Source organism: Stegostoma tigrinum, chromosome 3 (genome assembly GCF_030684315.1).
Source record: "Stegostoma tigrinum isolate sSteTig4 chromosome 3, sSteTig4.hap1, whole genome shotgun sequence".
Classification (NCBI taxonomy): domain Eukaryota; kingdom Metazoa; phylum Chordata; class Chondrichthyes; order Orectolobiformes; family Stegostomatidae; genus Stegostoma; species Stegostoma tigrinum.
In genome coordinates, this window is record NC_081356.1 from 103300718 (window position 1) to 103318650 (window position 17933).

Genomic DNA, 17933 nt, shown 5'->3' on the forward strand with positions numbered 1-17933 from the left:
GGAAAGCTCTTTGCATGTCTAACAACGTACTTACTTCCAGCTACAATTCACTGCCGCCAGCCTTCAGTTCTGCAGGGGAGCAGCTTATACAGCTATCAAAAACCTTGAAGCTGCCACTGACCAGAAACATAACCGGAATAGCAATATTGTGGCTGCAACAGCAGGTCAACAGGTAGGAATTCTGCAATGAGTTACCATTGATCAGGAATGTTATGAAATACTTCCTCATGCCTTCAAGAGTACAGCTCCAGCAACACTGGAGAATCTAAACATCATCCTGGACAAAGCCACCTGCTTGATGACTCCACATCCACAAACGATCACTCCCTCTACCACCAAAGAATTGTGTACCAGCTGCAAAGTATTTGTAGAAATTGCAGATATTCGTTCAGTTTCCTTCGACAGCACTTTCAGAACCCATAATGACTACCATCTAGATGGACACAGGGAGGAAGTGAGGGGAACTCTCCCACCTGATAGTTCCTTTCCAAGCAACTCACCATCCTGATTTGGAAATATATTGCAGTTCTTCACTGTCACTGGAACAAAATCCTGTCATTCCCTCTCTAACAGCATTTTATCCTTGTACAGCAAATGGACTGCAACAGTTCAGGAGGAAGTTTACCACCACCACTCAAGGAGAACCAGAGTTGTGTACTAAATGCTGGCCGAGCCAATGACGCCCATATCCCATTCACCAATCCTGCCGCGCTGAGGTTCTAGATTGTCTAGATACAAGGCTTCTCTTCCATCCTTGGAAGAAGTCGTTTCACTATAACAGAGTCTGCCTTCGTATGTCCCTTTGAGCCTGATAAAAATCTGAGTACTGGTGGAGACTTAACAAGCCACGTAATGGGCCTAGTGGTGAGAATTTTGTCCTTTGACAGACTGAACATATCAACCTGTCCAATGTACTTAACTGGCCAAAGAATTCGGCTACAAACTGACAACTGGTTTGCTCGGGGCTGGAGTGAAGGGATGGCAGTGTTGCTTTTTAAAGCATCAGTTCCGAGTGGAAAATTAAATACCACAATTAGAATTAAGGCAGCATTGCTTGTCATGCCGGGGCGCCAGCTGCAAGAAGGGTGTAAAGGAAAGGGCACAGAAAAGATTTTCCACAATATTGAACTGGATGTGGGATTCAATTCACACCGATAAATTGGACAAGCTGAACTTGTTTGCTCAAGACCAGAAAATGTTAGGAAGAATTTTGAACGAGATGTTTGTTCTGAGGGACAGTCTGAGGGAATTTTATCTGACTCGAAAAGGTAACTCCGTTTCAGTTTCCACAGATACAGTCAAACTTGCTGAGTTTCTCCAGCGTTCGCTGCTCTAGTTTTAAATCAAGGAAGATTTAGACAGAAGCTATTTACAATAGCTAAAGTGTCGATCATCAAGGGGGATGGTGATTGGGAAAAGAACTGGAGGCCGTACAAATGCATTATTTTTATAAATATAGCTTTTAAATAATGGTAAGAGTTTGGAACGCACAGCCTGATGAATAGTGCAAGGAGGTATAGTAGTAGCTTTAATTCCAAATGGAGAATTGGATAATACTTGGAGAAATAAAAACAATTGCTGGGATATACAGGAAACGGGCAATGAGTTGAAATGAGGCGTCTCTGCACTAGTGGGCCGAATGACCTCCTTTCACGGTGTATGTTTCAGTAATTCTAGGATATTATAAAGTCCGCGTGTGCTGACACCCGGCGATGCTTGTAGCCAATTTATCTGTATTTCTTTCTCTCTATGCCTATGTCATGTCTGGGATGATGACTCACGGAAGTTCACAAAGGAACTTATTGTGTCTTTTGAAAAATATAGATTAGAATGCGGGGAAGTCAAAAATGTGATTATGTCGTTATTTATCACTTAGTTGAACCATTGAGGTTCAGTTCGTGTATGTGAATATTGTCCACTATTTCTATCTGTAAGTGTTTGTATTCACCCACATTGTCTTGGAGATTCTCTATAAACTTGCTTTTCAGTTCGTTCCGTTTATGATTTTAGCGGTGTACCTTTCAACTCAATCCAGTTACACGCAACTCCTCGTTCTGTAACTTTCAAACCGCCAATCAATCTGAAAGAGGCGGCAGAACCTCCTGCTAGAATACAGCATGACAATCTCGGGTGGAACACTTGTACCCGGGCGACATGCCTTGATTTTGATGTTACAACATCCACGCTCTTAAATGCCATCTCTTATTCATTCAGTCGAGTGGAGTGGAGTGGATGGGGAGTAAACAGGGCGATATGGTGAGCAGGGGAATGCAGTTGTACCTTCCCATCAAATCTGTCAAGAACTCCCAACAAGTCAGCCAACACTGCAGTCTACATAAGCCAGATAAAGCCGGTCATTTCGCTCCTAAATTATATGGAATTTTAGCTTTTGAGGTGAAGTTTGTCATGTGGAGCTTATGATTGATGTTCACATATGAGCTAGTTTCATTAACAGTTCCAGCCAAAATAGCAAATTGAACAAGGGTGTGCAGGATTTCGATTTCCGAAATCTTTGTTGCAGGGTTTGAAGAAAATATCGCAAAAGCAGCCAAGATGCTACCGCTTGGAGTACAGCAGATTGGAAATCCAAGTGAATTTTCACAACTCACAGGAAAATTAATATCAGGGTTCTATTACTCCCTAAACTAAAGTACAAATCAAAGCCCTTTTAGCCACAATTGACTACTGTAGCAACAATTACAACTGAATGAATGGCTATATGTAAAGACTCCTAACCACCCGTGGTGTGTATTCAAGCCCCATTGTATAAAGCCCAAGCCAGAGTAATGCCGACAATCTACAGGCACAGCAAACACCCTTGATTTCGTCTAATTAGTTTAATTAGGGAGATGGTTTGAGAGTTGCATGGGACGGACAACTTCTTATCGAGATGCTTTATATTGCCAATCAACACTGGATCAATGCTCTCCCACAGCGAGAGCTGAGGAGACGCGAAAAGCCATCTCACAATTTAAAGAATTGTCTTCTCCAAAAATGCATCTGTGCCATCTTCAGAGAATGACATAAGAGTCAGTAGATGCTAATTAAAACCAAAAGAACTGCGAGTGCTGTAAATCAGGAACAAAAACGAAGTTGCTGGAAAAGCACAGCAGGTCTGGCAGCATCTATGGAGGAGAAAACAGAGTTAATGTGACCCTTCCTCAGAACTGATGGTGGCTGGGAAAACGTCAGTTTCTATGCAGAAAATAGGGAGGTGGGGGTGGGTGTGGGGAGTAAACGGTAGGACAGAGCCCAAAGAGAGAGAAAGACAGTTGGACAGACAAAGGAGTTGCTAACGATCAGGCTGGGAGGGTGAATTGTTATTAATGGCGACTGTTAGTGACTAACAACAGGGGGTGTATATTGGCAGGCTATGTGGTAACAAGGCCTGGCGTGTGGGGAGGGGGGCTGGGACATGGGAGAGTTTAGGCCCTAAAATTATTGAACTCAATACTCACAGACCGGGAAGTCGGTCACTGAAGACACATTACTTTTACATATATCTCCTCCACAGATGCTGCCAGACCTCCTGAGCATTTCCAGCAACTTTGTTTTTGAATCAGAAGATGCTACCTGACAAACTCAATGTTCATCTGGGCCTTTGCTTTGTTCGATGAAGCGTTGAGCTGATTGTCCGGTATCGGTGCAGGAATATATCAATTCCAGCATAAACATGTAACTGCACATGAGCCAATGTATAATTGTCATTTCTGGATTTAGTGATCACAGTAGTTCCCCTATGGTATCTACTAAAGACTTCCGAGTGGTTGCACATTTTTTTACCCTTATCACAGTCACGGATGTTTCAGATGTTTTCCTCAGAATGCGTGTATTACTCAAATAAAAGTATTTTCTTTTGTTATTGTCTATCCTATCAAGAAGGTCTAATTATATTCGACGTAGTTTCAGAAAACTACAGTAAAGAATATTGTTACAACTTGTTGAACTTTGTAATTTTCGACTTATGTGGAGCACAACTTCTAAGAGGGGGAAGTGATTTGCTTTTAATGAAAAACATTTTGCTTTGGAAGCAGCAATTTGATATAATTGTGCGGGACAAAGACATCTAAAAGCGCATTCTTGTTTTGAAAGATGGAAGACTTTTTTCTCTTCACTATAAACTGACAGCCACGAGTTTTGTTTTACCCCGTTCTACTGGGAATGGAAATGGAATGCTGCTCAGATGAGAATCCTATTCCAAAAGGTCCTTCGTGTTAATTGAAAATTTCGCACGAAATTGAAAAACTTGTTGCTCTGTGTTCGAAAAATTAGAAAACATCTGAATAGAGAAGACTCAGAGAGACCAATAAAATGACCCTATGCGTGTGGTTTACAGGGAGTTTAGCTTTTAATTGGTCAATAAATTATAAAGGGAACGCGTTAATAGGTGCAGGTGTAAAAACAAAGTGAAGACTTGTATATGGCTGGACTTACAGGGTAGGTCACCCCACACCCACACTGTCACCATCAGGGTCAACTGACAACAAAACAAACAGCAGTCACACAGGGAGCACAGCAGATGGGAAACGCACCCGTTTAAAGAGACAGTATCCTTGTATTGGTCTAATTAGACAGTAATTCAACATTCCACAAACCAGGGTTACAAACCCCATCCTTTTAACGTGCCGCCATTGCGCTAGAAAGGCCTGTGGAGTGTACTGAGAATACAATCACATTGCTCCTATTTGGACCGAAAGCTTTTTTAACAACCTAGTTATTATAATTTCCTTCATTCTTCATTGATACAAAAAAGAAGCAGCATAACACAGAGGCTACTAGACCTAAGTTTAAGTATACAACATACACATAAAAGAAAACGTGGTTTCTATGTTGGACAACCATCATCCAAATGGAGATGTGGATGCTAAAATGTCACTGCAAGGTTCACGGAGGTACTTACATTGGTCCCTGTCAAGATTTCACAAGATGAAGCTATTTCGCTGTTCAGACTTCTGGAACTTAACATATTTTAGATCATTAAAACCTACATTTAAAGTGTATTTAGTTTAACATCATTCGTTTAAGTTTGTTTTTGTTTAACTCTTAAGGAATGAAGTGCATGAGCAATGAGTGCCAGTTTACTAACAGGTTTGCGGAGGAAACCACAGCAGATCACAGGCAGTTCTCATCTCCAGCGAAAACGCTCGAAAGCGACCCCACCCAATCTGTCGATCCAAGCTTACAACTCAAAAGTCACATTTTCCACGCCATCAACACTTTCATTGGCGCAAAATAAAACTTTAACACCAAACCAATTCTAAAAGTAAGAAGTTAACTAGTTACAAACTCTTTACAGGCAACGCCTGTTGCTGGGATTGCATTTCACAGACCGGGAAGACAATCGCTGAAGACACATTACTTTTACATAGAAAAACAAGGTGACTTAGTGGATCGGGCAGTCCTGAAGACTTACATGCTGTGCCTAAGTTGGCCTAAAGCGGGCATTTGCGGGCAAAACAAGATCTTCAGTTTCAAATCGAATACGCAGTTTAAGTCGTTCTGCAGCAGGGAGCTCTCGGCCCCACTTTCTAGGACACCAGGTTTTGTCACAGAACGTATACAAGCATAAGTAAACATGGATCGAGCGTATATAATCAGATAAATTATATCCAAAGACTCAGACAAACGATGGACTGCTGACTGTCTTACAATACTGTCAGACAATCTCCAGTCGTGTGTCGTCTTGAACAAGGAGGCCGTGGCTTTTGGCGACTATCCGCAAACTGCATTAATACAACGGTCAACCATGAGACTGACAGTGTTCGCTCCCTCGTTTATCAGGAAGTTTAAAGCATTTAAAAGAAATTAATGGAAGAAAGTGGCGTGAAGGCTACAGTTAACCTTCCAGTTTTGGAAATCGTGTCATCAATTCCCTGAAAAATGGAAGGCGAATTAACGTCTGCCAAGCATTTAAAGGCCTTTTTCTCTAAATAGCGAATTGTATTTGAGTTAAATTCGATAGGTTAAGATGAGTTTCCTTTATGGGGTTTTCTCAATTTTCCCTTGGAAACAATCATATAGAATATACAACTTTTCTAGGTTACAAATGAAGGACATCACTTTTAAAATGTAGTGTTAAAAAGCTCGGCGTTTACGTCGGGATTAGGAGATAGCGTAGCGACAAATTTTTTAATTAGCCGTTTGTAAATGTTGTAAAAATGGATAGTTTTTCTTCTCTTGGAAAACCTGTCCCGGTTGAATTTCCCTACTAATCCGTGTGATTTCCGAAGGATTACGCGCAGAAACGCCTGCTTAAAGATAGTTCATGAAGTCGTTGTAAGTATCCAGATAATAAACCAACTACTGAGAGAGCCGAAGCAATCAGTGGTTAAATAAAGTGCTCCGAAAGTTACTTCCTTCGCCAGTTACACCGAACACATTTCAGCCGAAGCAAAACCTCCACAGCACAGGAAATTTTATCTAAACAACATGCACTCGGGGGAAACAAGTAACGAGGGAAAGTGATGTGGTTAATTCAGCAAGACAAACAAAGGCTATCAGAGCAGTTAAGTGGGCCTTGTGTATCTCAAAAGGGAATAGCTCAATTTTCAACCTAAGTGTTAATGTTAACAAAAGTTTGTCAGCGTTTGCAGGTGCGTTTGAAATACTGTCTAGTGCTGCATCTGTATAGTCCTTCAACATTATTTGACAATTGAAACAGTTTAGTACCTTCCTAACATTGTAACAAAAGAAGCCCTTAAATCTCATTCAGTTTGTACTTGTTTTGATGTTTATAATTGTAAGGTCAATCCCGGTTGCCAAAACACACTCCAACCGATACCATTTGCTGTTGCATTCTGTCCAGTTTGATTTATGAGTCTGGAGTTTTACCCCCTTAAATCACTTTTTTTTGCTTTGCTTGTCCGCTCCGCTCATGGTTTTGCACGGAGTATAACATATACAGTTTTGTTTTCACTCAACTGGAGCAGTTCATAACGGTGATTTGGTGAAGAATGTTCCTTTGACTTCACTCGCACACCTAACAGTGATTGATACAAAGTCCTACGCATGTAACACATTCTGCCAAGGTCATGTGCTCATTTCGAATCATACGCTGTTAATCTGAAGAGACGTCTCTTTCTGAGGGCATGAAAGGATAAACTCGATTTACAGAGATGGAAACCCGTGTATTTTCACAGACAAGTGGTCGCTTTTTTTAAAGCTTTTGCTTACATCTACCTTTTGTGGCCTAGAATTTCTGGTACGGTTTCTGGATAATATAACCATTCATGGCTATGTTCAAAAAACTCTGCCAAGCCAGGAGAACAATGAGCTAGCACGAGCCTTGTCACGCAATGTATTGGAAATCTGCTGAGTGCCAATGGCGAGCCTGTCTGTTTTAGGTTAGCTGGTGTACAACCACACGTTATATTTCACCGCTGCGTTGTCCCAGGGCAGATCCGAGAAAGCAAAGCACCCCAGAATTACACCGTGGATTATACGTCATTTGCAGGATGTCAAAACTTCTCGGGGCTTGAGGTGCGGGGGTAGGGCTCAATAAATTGCAGAATTGACGACAAATACATGTGCGACGATTTTAAAGTGATAAATTTTTTTTAAGTTCTACTATTTCACAAACTAGTCAGGTGTTTGTCCTAAGTCTGCTCAAGGATGTCTTTATTCTCTCGCCCCGAACTCAATTGGATATAATCCCGAACCAGATGGAATTCGTGTCCTCATGCAGTCTCTATAAGTTCGGTGTAAATATACCTCCAGAGTTACGTGTTTAGTGTTTATCCCGGTGTGAAGCCAGATTTTGCCTTTCCTGTTCCACTGGCTAAAGATTTCAAGCACGGGCATTTTTTTCCTTCACAAGTCCACAAAACTACGGGATTTAGATAGTCGCTCTTAACCTTCGTTTACAAAATTCGCAAACCTAATTTTTATTACGACGGTTGGGTGAGGGGGGCGCGTGGGTTGCGAGGTCGCTAACACTTCTACGCCTGGGACCTGTTCGAATCAGATGGTGTCGACATTAAAATGTCGATCCGCAAAGGGACACGCACAAATGCGAAAGAACAAACGTGTCATCTGCAAAGTCGATCAACACGGTAAATCACATCACGCGTCCTAAAAGTACATGAGGCCCTTCTTATTATTGCACTGACCCCCAGAACTGCAACATCCATTAAAATTTACAGACGGGGACGAGCGCAATTATTGAAAATTCAAACCGAATTGAATCGCATTGTAAAGTGGTCTCCTGGAAAATTATAATTCTAATGAAGTCTCACGGGTCATCACTGAAAGAACACTCTACCTTAAGTGTCGGTTATTCATTTAATTTGAGTACCTCTTTATTAAATTTGATATTGTCTCCGTACTCCCTGTATCCGCGTGAAAGATGAAGTGGATGTTGGAAATTACATTAAACCATATTAACACAAGCGTACGTTTGACCCACCGCAGACAAATGCTACTTGTTCCTCCTGTCCTTCGTTAATCATGTCGTGAATCCCCAAACTAGCATTTCTCAGAGACAAGGAAATATATGGATACAAATACCAGTGCGTCTGGGAGTTCTAACTCCAGTGTAGTATTCCCCTTCGAAACCAGCACTGGTTGTGAAATAACGCTAGACTATTACATGGTCACTATTTTGCTTTGTTTCTTGCAGTTGAGCACTTTATGACCAACCCGAACCTCATTGATATAGAAAATATACCGAACGAGTGGTTACAATGCTAACTGAAGTTAAAGAACTAACCCCACTAAGCTGTAAATGGGTTATCATTCTAACAGTACAATCTGTGTATTGATTTAAAACCTCTACTCGTTTTATACCCATCGATTTGGCAATTTCAAAACATTTGAAATGAACTTTACGAATTAAATGGAGAAGATATTTCTTTCCCACCCTGGTGTTTTAAGACTTTCTACGCCTTCTAGATGTAATTGAGAACCGTACGAGGTCATCAAGAAATCTAACCATGTGGTATATGGCCAGTTCTCTCCGGTTCTTACTACAGTAGTGATTCCAATTTTTTTTGCTTTGGAATTTGTTACAGTGACCCAGCAACATACCACCCGTGACTCAATTCAATTTATGCTAAATACTCCCAGCGAAAAGCAGCTTCTGATTGATTGCTGCTTCAGATATTCCGTACAGATGCTTTGGGCCTACAGGTTAAAATGTTAACGCATGAGCATAGATTATATATTCCTTATTAAATGGGGATTGTATAAAATCCATGGGTATAAACGGAAGTAAGTTGGTACCGAGATAGATGCTGTGATGAAATAATTCCAAAGGAAATATTTAGTAGACCGTGGTCAAATGAATTTTGACTTCCAACCCACAGCCCCTTGTTTACAGCAAGGCGGAGCGCAATATCAGAAATGATGCCACCTTTCATAAGATTACACTCAACATCAGAGCCTGATTCCAGATCGAAATCTAAGGGCAACTCATAAACAGTCAGTGAACGTAAAGCTTGCTAGCCTTTCTAAACATCTCTACTTTGACATGGAAAAACGGATGACGAAGTCGAGGAGTAAGAGCAGAACAGAACCTAGAATGACTGATTCCGAAGCCTTTGCGACGGCAAGAAATAATTCTGACATTCGTGCTTTTACTTTATTTTGACTTTCAAAGAAAAACTGACAAAAAGCCCAGATTTCATCATTTTTTAAAAAATGTCCAACCTTATCATTAGCACTGGTCGCATTAAATATATTGTTTGAATTTATGGCAGAAACTCACCTCAATTATTGCTATGAGCAATATGATTTTCTGTCTTCGTAGCACACGCACGGGCTGACATTTTTTTTAGGAAAAAAAATTGTCACGTGTGAAAAGTTTCATTACGTAAAGTTTTAATATTCTGCGTAATTGCACAGTATATCTACATGTGTGCCTCGTAAACCATCACGACCACCTACTTATCGCCCTGAGAGTTTAACTTATCTTCTTGTAATCTTTTTGTGCCCCCTAGTCTATCATGAATGAATCGCTTTGATTTCTCTATAATGGCGGTTTAAATCGATTACTTTCAGCTCCGGGCATTTCGTCCAAACCATTCTCCCTCAAATGGTACATGAGAATCAGCACTCTGTAGATTTTCAGAATTGAAGTATAAAACCTCAGCAATCTAATGTGCAAATTGTGCTGTTGGTTGTTAGGAAGATTTGCAAGGTTGGATTCTTTGCTTTTATAGCAACTGCCTATTTGTTGAGTCTCGTCCTTCCTCGTGTAAAACAATTACTACAAGTAGTTTCATTGGGCTTCAAAGAGTTATTTACGTGGTAAAGGAAATCCTTTTACAATAAATATTGACGTTCTTTGTCGTCACACCTGCTGTGGACTGAACAGAAAGATAGACATGATGTGCCTTTTGCAAATTCAACTCTTCATATAACAGTTTACGACTTTGGATTTCATCTGCACATAGTTCTTGCCGGTTTAAAAAAAATGACCTTTGTAACGCATGAAGTGAAATAATACCCAATTATTGGGCGCAATTGAATTCAGATACTACTATTAGGAAATGATTTGAAGATGAAATCCTGTAATGTTCAATGATGCATTTATTAATTGCTTTCTCCTTTTGTGATGCCCTCGAACAGTTTCAGCAAATTTCACTGGGATTTGTCATTCCCAGTGAAGAATGCTGCTTATTATTGTTTCGTCAATTAATATTTGCGCTTGGTGTCAGCAACTTTAATCTGCAGGTGGTGAGAAACTCGAACGAACCTGAGCTTGTTGTTAAATACATACTAAAGCTTAAAGTCCTCAAAGAATAAGCAGAAAGAATTCTTGAAGCTTGTTATTTTATTAGCAATATAATTTATTCAAATCAAATTTATTTCCAGAACTCTTCCAGTCACCTATTGGCAGTCGATTCAAAATATGCAGAGTCGGGAAGTTCAGTCCTTGCTAAAAGTCAAAATTATTACTTTAGCTGTTATATGTGTTTAATGTAGCAATTCGTTTGAAAGGTTATTCAATATAACTATACCGTATCCTTCGTTTGTCTAAAATATTTCCATTACAATGCTGCTGAATTTTTAAAAATGAAAATGTTGGCACATATGATTTCACAATGCCTTTTAGGCCAAACGATTAGGCAATTCTGAATCAACGTAGCAGCGCGTGTCATAATTAGACCAAATGCCAGTATTTACAAGCAATCATTCAGGATTCATGAAGGGTAGACTGGGGATAAACTTACTTCCCTCCCATTTCATTTTTTTACCATGATATTTTAACTACTTTGTTGGTTTTGCTTTCATCGTTGAGCCCTAACCACTTTGATTAAAGATTCAGTTAAACGGTTTGATGCATTTGCAAGAACAGTAGACATTAAAACATTTTTCAAAATTTCCCATGAATGAAGTCCAAATAGCATAGACACACGGCTGTTAAAATCTGCATGCACAAACATGCATTAATAACTCGGGCAACAGTTTCTCGCTATGGCCGTCAAACACAAAGTTCTTAAAATTGTACCTGTCAAGTAGAAAGGGATTTGTTTATTGAATATTATCACTTTAATAAGTTTCAAACTGGTGGACCGAACGCCATGCACAATATATGATTCCTTAGCTCACTCTGGTTTAAATGAAATCACGGAAATTACATCCATGCCTGGTACATTTGGTTCAGATAGTTCAACTGGAAGCTGGAGAGTATAACCTGGAACTTGAAATCCGTAATAACTAAAATGTACATTCCAACTGAGATCCAATTTGTTTCCTATACAATTGACAAGTTCAATCCATTTTTCTAAAATACTAAAATGTTCTATTCTCTTTCACAATGTTACATAATTTTGATAGGTCCCCCTAAGTAAAATAATGCATTGCATAAAACAAACGGTAACTCGAAAACATATTTCTGTTTACAACACTTGATAAATCTTTTGCATTTCAGGGGCCTAACGATTCAATTTTAATAGCATAGTTTAATGTCAAACTATTTTGTCTGGGTGTTAACAAGCTCTGCTGCAAATTTAGTTGCACAAGTAAATGCAACTTAAATATTGAGACATATTTCCTTTGCCCGCTAAATTCTAGTCTTATTTGCATAATTATATTAAATGTCAGATAATCAGATAAGTCCAAACTTTCTTACTAGTGAATTTAAGCAAACACACCAAGAAATATTTTAAATAATAGATTTTATTTTTTTAAAGAAAAGTGTGAAAATATTGCATTAAAATAATACAGGAAGGTTCGCCAGTATCAACTTAAACAATTTTGAATCTAAGAGAGGTACAGAGTGTATAAAATGTAATATCCATATACAAAACACAGGTTAAAATATCAGCTGAAAAGGCTTTTCAGAATATTCTGTTTCACAGCTTTAAAAATCTGTTTTTTTTTAATTTCCCCTGTAATATTCTTTAAAGAGAATGCTCTTACACTGTACATAGTGAGCGGTTGTTAAACCATTAGATGGCTTCATGTCATTCAAAAACAGATTTACTTTGCATTGCCTTCAATGGACAATTTAATTTTCTAAGTCAAGTTGAATGTTTACACCTGAGATGCCCTATACACACCATCACTGTAGGATCAGAAACAGTACCCAGTTCTTTTACTATAAACGCTGTACGATATGTCAGCATTTCGACTCAAGTCTTTGGAAATGTACATAAATATATTTACACGATTAAGTCTGGTGAATTCTCGACTCTCCGTTATTCTGTTGGCGTATAGGAAATGTACAAAAATAATCCTACCTTCAGATAGGCGTGCATTATATTTTATTAACAGCCGTTAACATTTGGAATCCTACCATTAAAGTTCCCTGCATTTTGTATCACAGTCTCTTGATGCAGACTTGGCAAAGCAGTTGGACAGGAGGGTGTTGATGATAATAAAGGAACTGCTGGAGACTGGGATGAGCAGCTGGCCGGACTGCCGTTGGCCCCGATGATATTTTCAATGGAGAAAGGGGACCTTGATAGGGTTGAGCTGTGTTTGACAGATTGCACCGACGGGAGTGTGGGGCTAAGCTGCGGGTAGAATGAATTCCTGGCTAGTTCGTTCGCGGGCAGCATGGACGGCGGGGGGATGGGATGGGCCTGCCTTGATGGATGCTGAAAGGCAAAAACGGCAGAATGAGGGTGGTAAGCTTGGATTTGAAGCCCGTATCCACAGCCGTAAGGTCCGTAACCATAAGCAGGAATATAATTACCGTGCTCTCGGAGCAGATCCGTCGATTGTTGTCTTTTGAACCTTTTTCGTCTCCGCAAGAAGCTGCCATTGTCAAACATATCTGCAGATTCGGGATCCAGAGTCCAGTAGTTGCCTTTCCCTGGATTACCAGGCTCCCTGGGAATTTTCACGAAACAGTCGTTTAAGGACAAATTGTGTCGGATGGAGTTTTGCCAGGCAGGGAACTTCTCTCTGTAATATGGGAACCTATTGCTGATAAATTCACAGATCTCACTCAGAGTCAGTCTTTTTTTTGGACTTTGGAGGATTGCCATTGTGATTAAAGCTATGTACGAGTAAGGCGGCTTTACCAGAGGGTTCTTGCTGACTGGTTTGTAAGGGTCCCGGTTCGATGCGCTATCTACACAGGGCGAGCGAGGGCTCAGAATCTCAGAGTGCATTTGGCTCACCATTTCCCCAAAGGAGCTGCCTTCCTGGGCCTCGTCTTCCTCTCCTTCCGCCCCGTCTCCCACCACATCAATGTCGGTCTCTTCCGAGACGATGGACGCATCGGACATTTCAGAACTCAGAGTCATCATAGAAACAGATCCGAGAGCACGACAGCTGATCTGAGAGGCTCCGCGGCGATCCTCAACGACCCAGCACCAGCTTCCCACATAAGGAATCCAAGCGAGGAAAGCAGCCGAAGAAACAGGAAATTGTCCCTCCTGCCAACTTTCTCAATCAATCCCTTTTTATCGCTTCGGCTCCAAAGATCAATCGGGTCTCGAATCCAACTTCAATAGATCCGCTTTCAGCTTTTCGTCGGGAATGTTAAAAAAAATACAACAAAAAAAAGCGACCAGTCCTCAACACACAAATTATAAGCAAAGAGGAGAGGGCGGTTCTCTCTGGAGCCTTATATTCCAGCGGAGATCACATGGCTCCAAACGTCACCACAAAATGAGAAAACCTTATCGCATTCCTCCTTCGGAATATCGAGCAGCCAGCCCAGTGCGATAAATAATTGATAGTGCATTCAGTTCCATCTCTATGACCCTTCAGTGTTCGCTTCATAAAGCTTTAGGCTTACTGTTCTGAGGATTATATTTTTATTCAACACTTCTATTTAAAATAACGCATGGGAGGGATGCAATGTTTCTGCAAATTTAGGTGAGGAGACGTAGCTAATTGAATGCAAACTTCAACAGAATGTCGAGATAAATGCAGGAATTATTTCACCGACTGAACCAAATCCAGGAATATTGTAATGAGGAGCCAGCGGCAAATTGCAGCCTTAAAACCTGACGTTCACATTTCCTTACCCTGCTGCAGAAAGACTTTCTTTAAAAAAAAACAAAGTTCTAAGGTCTCCGGAGAAATACAAACACACAGCATTCCTAATTTCTCGCCGCACCTTTGAAGTTTGCTTGTAATGAAATGGATTTTGCAACTGTGTTGGCGATCTATTCAATTCGATTATCGCCTTTTTTTACACTTCTTTTCTCTTGGTTGAAGTTTGTACACCATATAAAGCAATGTCCCGGCGTGTGTGTGCCTGGGTGTGGGGCTGGGGGAAGGGAGAGCGTGGTGGTGGTCAGGATGGTGGGATTTGCCGAGGTAACAGTTTCCTTTCCAAACTTCATTTCTCACATAAATTCAACCTTGTGAATTTCCATAGCAAACCTCGTTAGGCCATAATTCAATAACTAGACTTAAGGTACGACAGATCCTAGCTTTAGTAAAATTAATAATGTGCGGGGGCGGATGTCGTAGTATCTACAATCTAACTTAAGTCACATAGAAAATAGTAAAAATGTTATATACGCATATGGGGTTTTGTTTACAACGCCACATAAAATCATTTTCAGAAAATCTGTGTTCCATTACTGAGCTATTGTAATTTATTTATTGTTTGTCACCAATATGCTGGTTGTTATGAACTAACAGGAGAATGGCAGAAAATAAGTTGTAAGGAAGCATAATAGAACTAGCATTCATTGCATTCTCCTCACGTCAGTATCCCGAAAAATGTCATCGTTACAATGACTGTGAAGGACAGAATGTGCTGTCACTTCTTTCTTTTCAAACACCGCTGGAAGTTGTTTCTGATTTTAACAATCTGACATTTACTTTTCTCCAATACAAATAGATACAGTTGGAATTTGGAAGGAAAATTGGTGGCAAATATTAAGAAACTTCAATTCTTCTCATTATAGGGATTTTTGATTTATGCTACAGAAATAAATGAGTTTCACTTTGTTTTTGAATTGAAGCAGCTCCTGTAACAGTATAGACTGCCGAATTGGTTATAATGGTGTTATCCTCGTTTGGACTACTGCCACCTAGTTTATAAATGTTTTGCTACCCGATCTGGAACACAAAGGGAGAGTCAGGAAACACAGGTCAATGAAATAATGAGAAGCTGTTTCAAACAGAAAAATTGTTAATTATAGTAGAAAACTGTATAAAGTATGCCTTTTGGAGAAACATTTAAAGTGTAATTATGTGTTAAAAGTACTTGGTTAAAAAAATAAATATAAGAAGCATTGAAGAACAAGCATTTTTATTATTTATATTAAAAGGTAAAGTTGGGTGTGAACGAAATGTTAAGCACAACCAATACGTTATAATTTTACCGAACAACAGGTATATTAATTTTTAAAAATGCATTTTAAAAACCTCAGCTAACTTCAGGAGAGATTGGATTCAAGTCATAGAAATAGTTCGTGAATCCGGCTCTATATTCAAAATAAAAGACTTTGTCATCAAATACGTGACAGCTTATTTTTCGAAAAAGAGAAGTACAGCTCTCTGTAAACCCATTATTCATTAAACGCTAGACCAGAAGATTAATTGAAGCCGGTTCATGCAAAGTTAATCTAAATATTGTTCTTTTCATGTTCCATTTGACATTAGGCAAGGACTCAACACCAGAGGGAAAAAAAACAAAAGTAAGGAAGTGATCTTCAAACTTGATATATAGGATAGCAGAGAATCATTCGAGTGAGTTTGTGATAGCGCCTATTTCTCCCTGCTTCAGCATTTGTCTGTTGTAAAATGTGAAAGTCTTTTTCGTTGTGTGTTCTCGTAAAATCAAATCATTTGGCGTTTTCTCGAAGCTTCTCCAAAATAAAGTACACGGGTCTCAATTATCTTCCCCCTACACCCCACCCCACCCTCCCCGCCAACACTAATAAAATCCATTACATTATAACTTGCATGGAAAATAACTTATTTCTCTGTCTCTATAACATTAAACAAAAATCCACCTTTGTATTCTGCCTTGTGTTGAATTTTCATAATGGTCCGCAAAGAATGCAAATCATTGCAAAGATCCTCCATAACGTCTATTGCTCATAACGTGTGATCTTTAAATATTGAAATTTTTAGCAAATTTACTTGCTAATTTTAAGCTTTAACGACATTTCATTAGGTGTTCTAAACGCACGATTTGGCCTATCTTTTTTAATAAAACAGTTAATAAGCGGTGTGGTGACCATTTTATAGCGCTCCATGTTTTAATATTTGTATCCTATTGCATTTCAGATTGCGACTTACTTTCTGCTATAATTTACCTAAATAAATTGAAATAACTGATCCGAAATAATGTTCCTTTCCATGAAACATATTTGCTGACCTCGCCTTAAGCTTAATTCTACTGGAAGAGACTGCGACTACCCAGTGACTCAATGATTCCTGCTCCGGAGCGCCATCTATCGCGGTCACAGCTCACCGTATGTACGCGAATAGTACAATAGTGAGGCAATTTCTTGTTGATGTGCAGATCTTTAAGATTCTAGACCAGAAGGCTATTAAACAACCTTTCTTTTAACCAACATCCTTAGGCCTGTGCGAACATTAACTGAATCATATCAGGAGCCGCCGTTGTCGTTAAGGTTGTCCATTCTAGCTAAAGCATTGTTCAGATTTCCATAATATTTAGATGAACACGAATCGTGCAGACAAAAGTCGGGACTGAACTTCTATTCCGTTATACAGCAGAAAAACATACAAAGTGTTCCCCTTGAAAGGACTGTTTCGAATTGCATTCTAGATGGTGAGTGCCTCTTATGCGAGTGATTGGAAAGTCATAGCCTCGGATTACAATACTTTTCTATTCCCGTTGGTCGTAATTCATTTTAACATTTGCATTTTCCCGTTTGCATCAATTGCTCTCTTCCATTTCTGCCTTTTTTTGAAGCAACGGATTGATTTCGATATAGTTGAGGAAATGTTGATTATTTAAGACGTTCTTCATTTTCAATCGGCCATTCAAATGAAAAAAGTAATAAACTTGCACCAAAATGTGTTCCACCTTCCGTATGCAATCACGTACACGTTCCTCTGGCTAGGCTTGTTTTAGTGGCGCTGTTATTTCTTCAGTTCACTTCTTACATCCTTCAAAAACGCCCATTATTAATAACCCAGCAAAAGCTGTGGTGTCTGTGGACCAGATTTTTCTTCCACCGCTCCCACTCCCCGGCCCAACCCATCACCAATTCTGGTCCCTGGCCATCGATTCCAATCCCGAAGCAGACTGTGTGCAACCTTGCGGTCTTATTGGACTCCGAGTTAAACATCCCATCACATGGTGTCTCCATCACCTCTAAGTCCACTTCTAAAAACTGGCAACCTTCACCTTTTCCTCAGCTCATGGGTTACTGAAGCCCTCAACCACCCGTCTGTTTGACAAACTGTAACTAGGGAGTGAAACTGGCCAAAACCCCAGCATCAGGACACGACTGTTAGAGAGTAACAGCTGATATTTCAGTGAACCTGGCTGTATTTTGTATTGATCTGGCAAACTGAAGGTTTAGCAATTGCTTTGT

The 17933-nt window shown here is 39.8% G+C and overlaps 1 protein-coding gene across 1 annotated transcript; it reads right to left on the minus strand.

The window, feature by feature from the left end:
* Positions 1-12843: 12843 nt before the first annotated feature.
* foxd1 (forkhead box D1) lies at positions 12844-14002 on the minus strand. The gene is made up of 2 exons (XM_048525263.2): positions 13142-14002; positions 12844-13043 (listed from the first exon to the last, which is right to left on the minus strand). Exons 1-2 carry the CDS (start codon positions 13698-13700, stop codon positions 12955-12957), a joined length of 648 nt encoding a protein of 215 aa, XP_048381220.1. The 5' UTR covers positions 13701-14002; the 3' UTR covers positions 12844-12954.
* Between the last annotated feature and the right edge of the window lie 3931 nt (positions 14003-17933).

Coding starts and splice junctions, on each gene's coding strand:
- foxd1 (XM_048525263.2), bottom strand. CDS start 13,700: ATGATGACTCTGAGTTCTGAAATGTCCGATGCGTCCATCGTCTCGGAA. Junction 13,044..13,141: donor GGATCTGCTCCGAGAGCACG/GTAATTATATTC, acceptor TTTGCCTTTCAG/CATCCATCAAGGCAGGCCCA.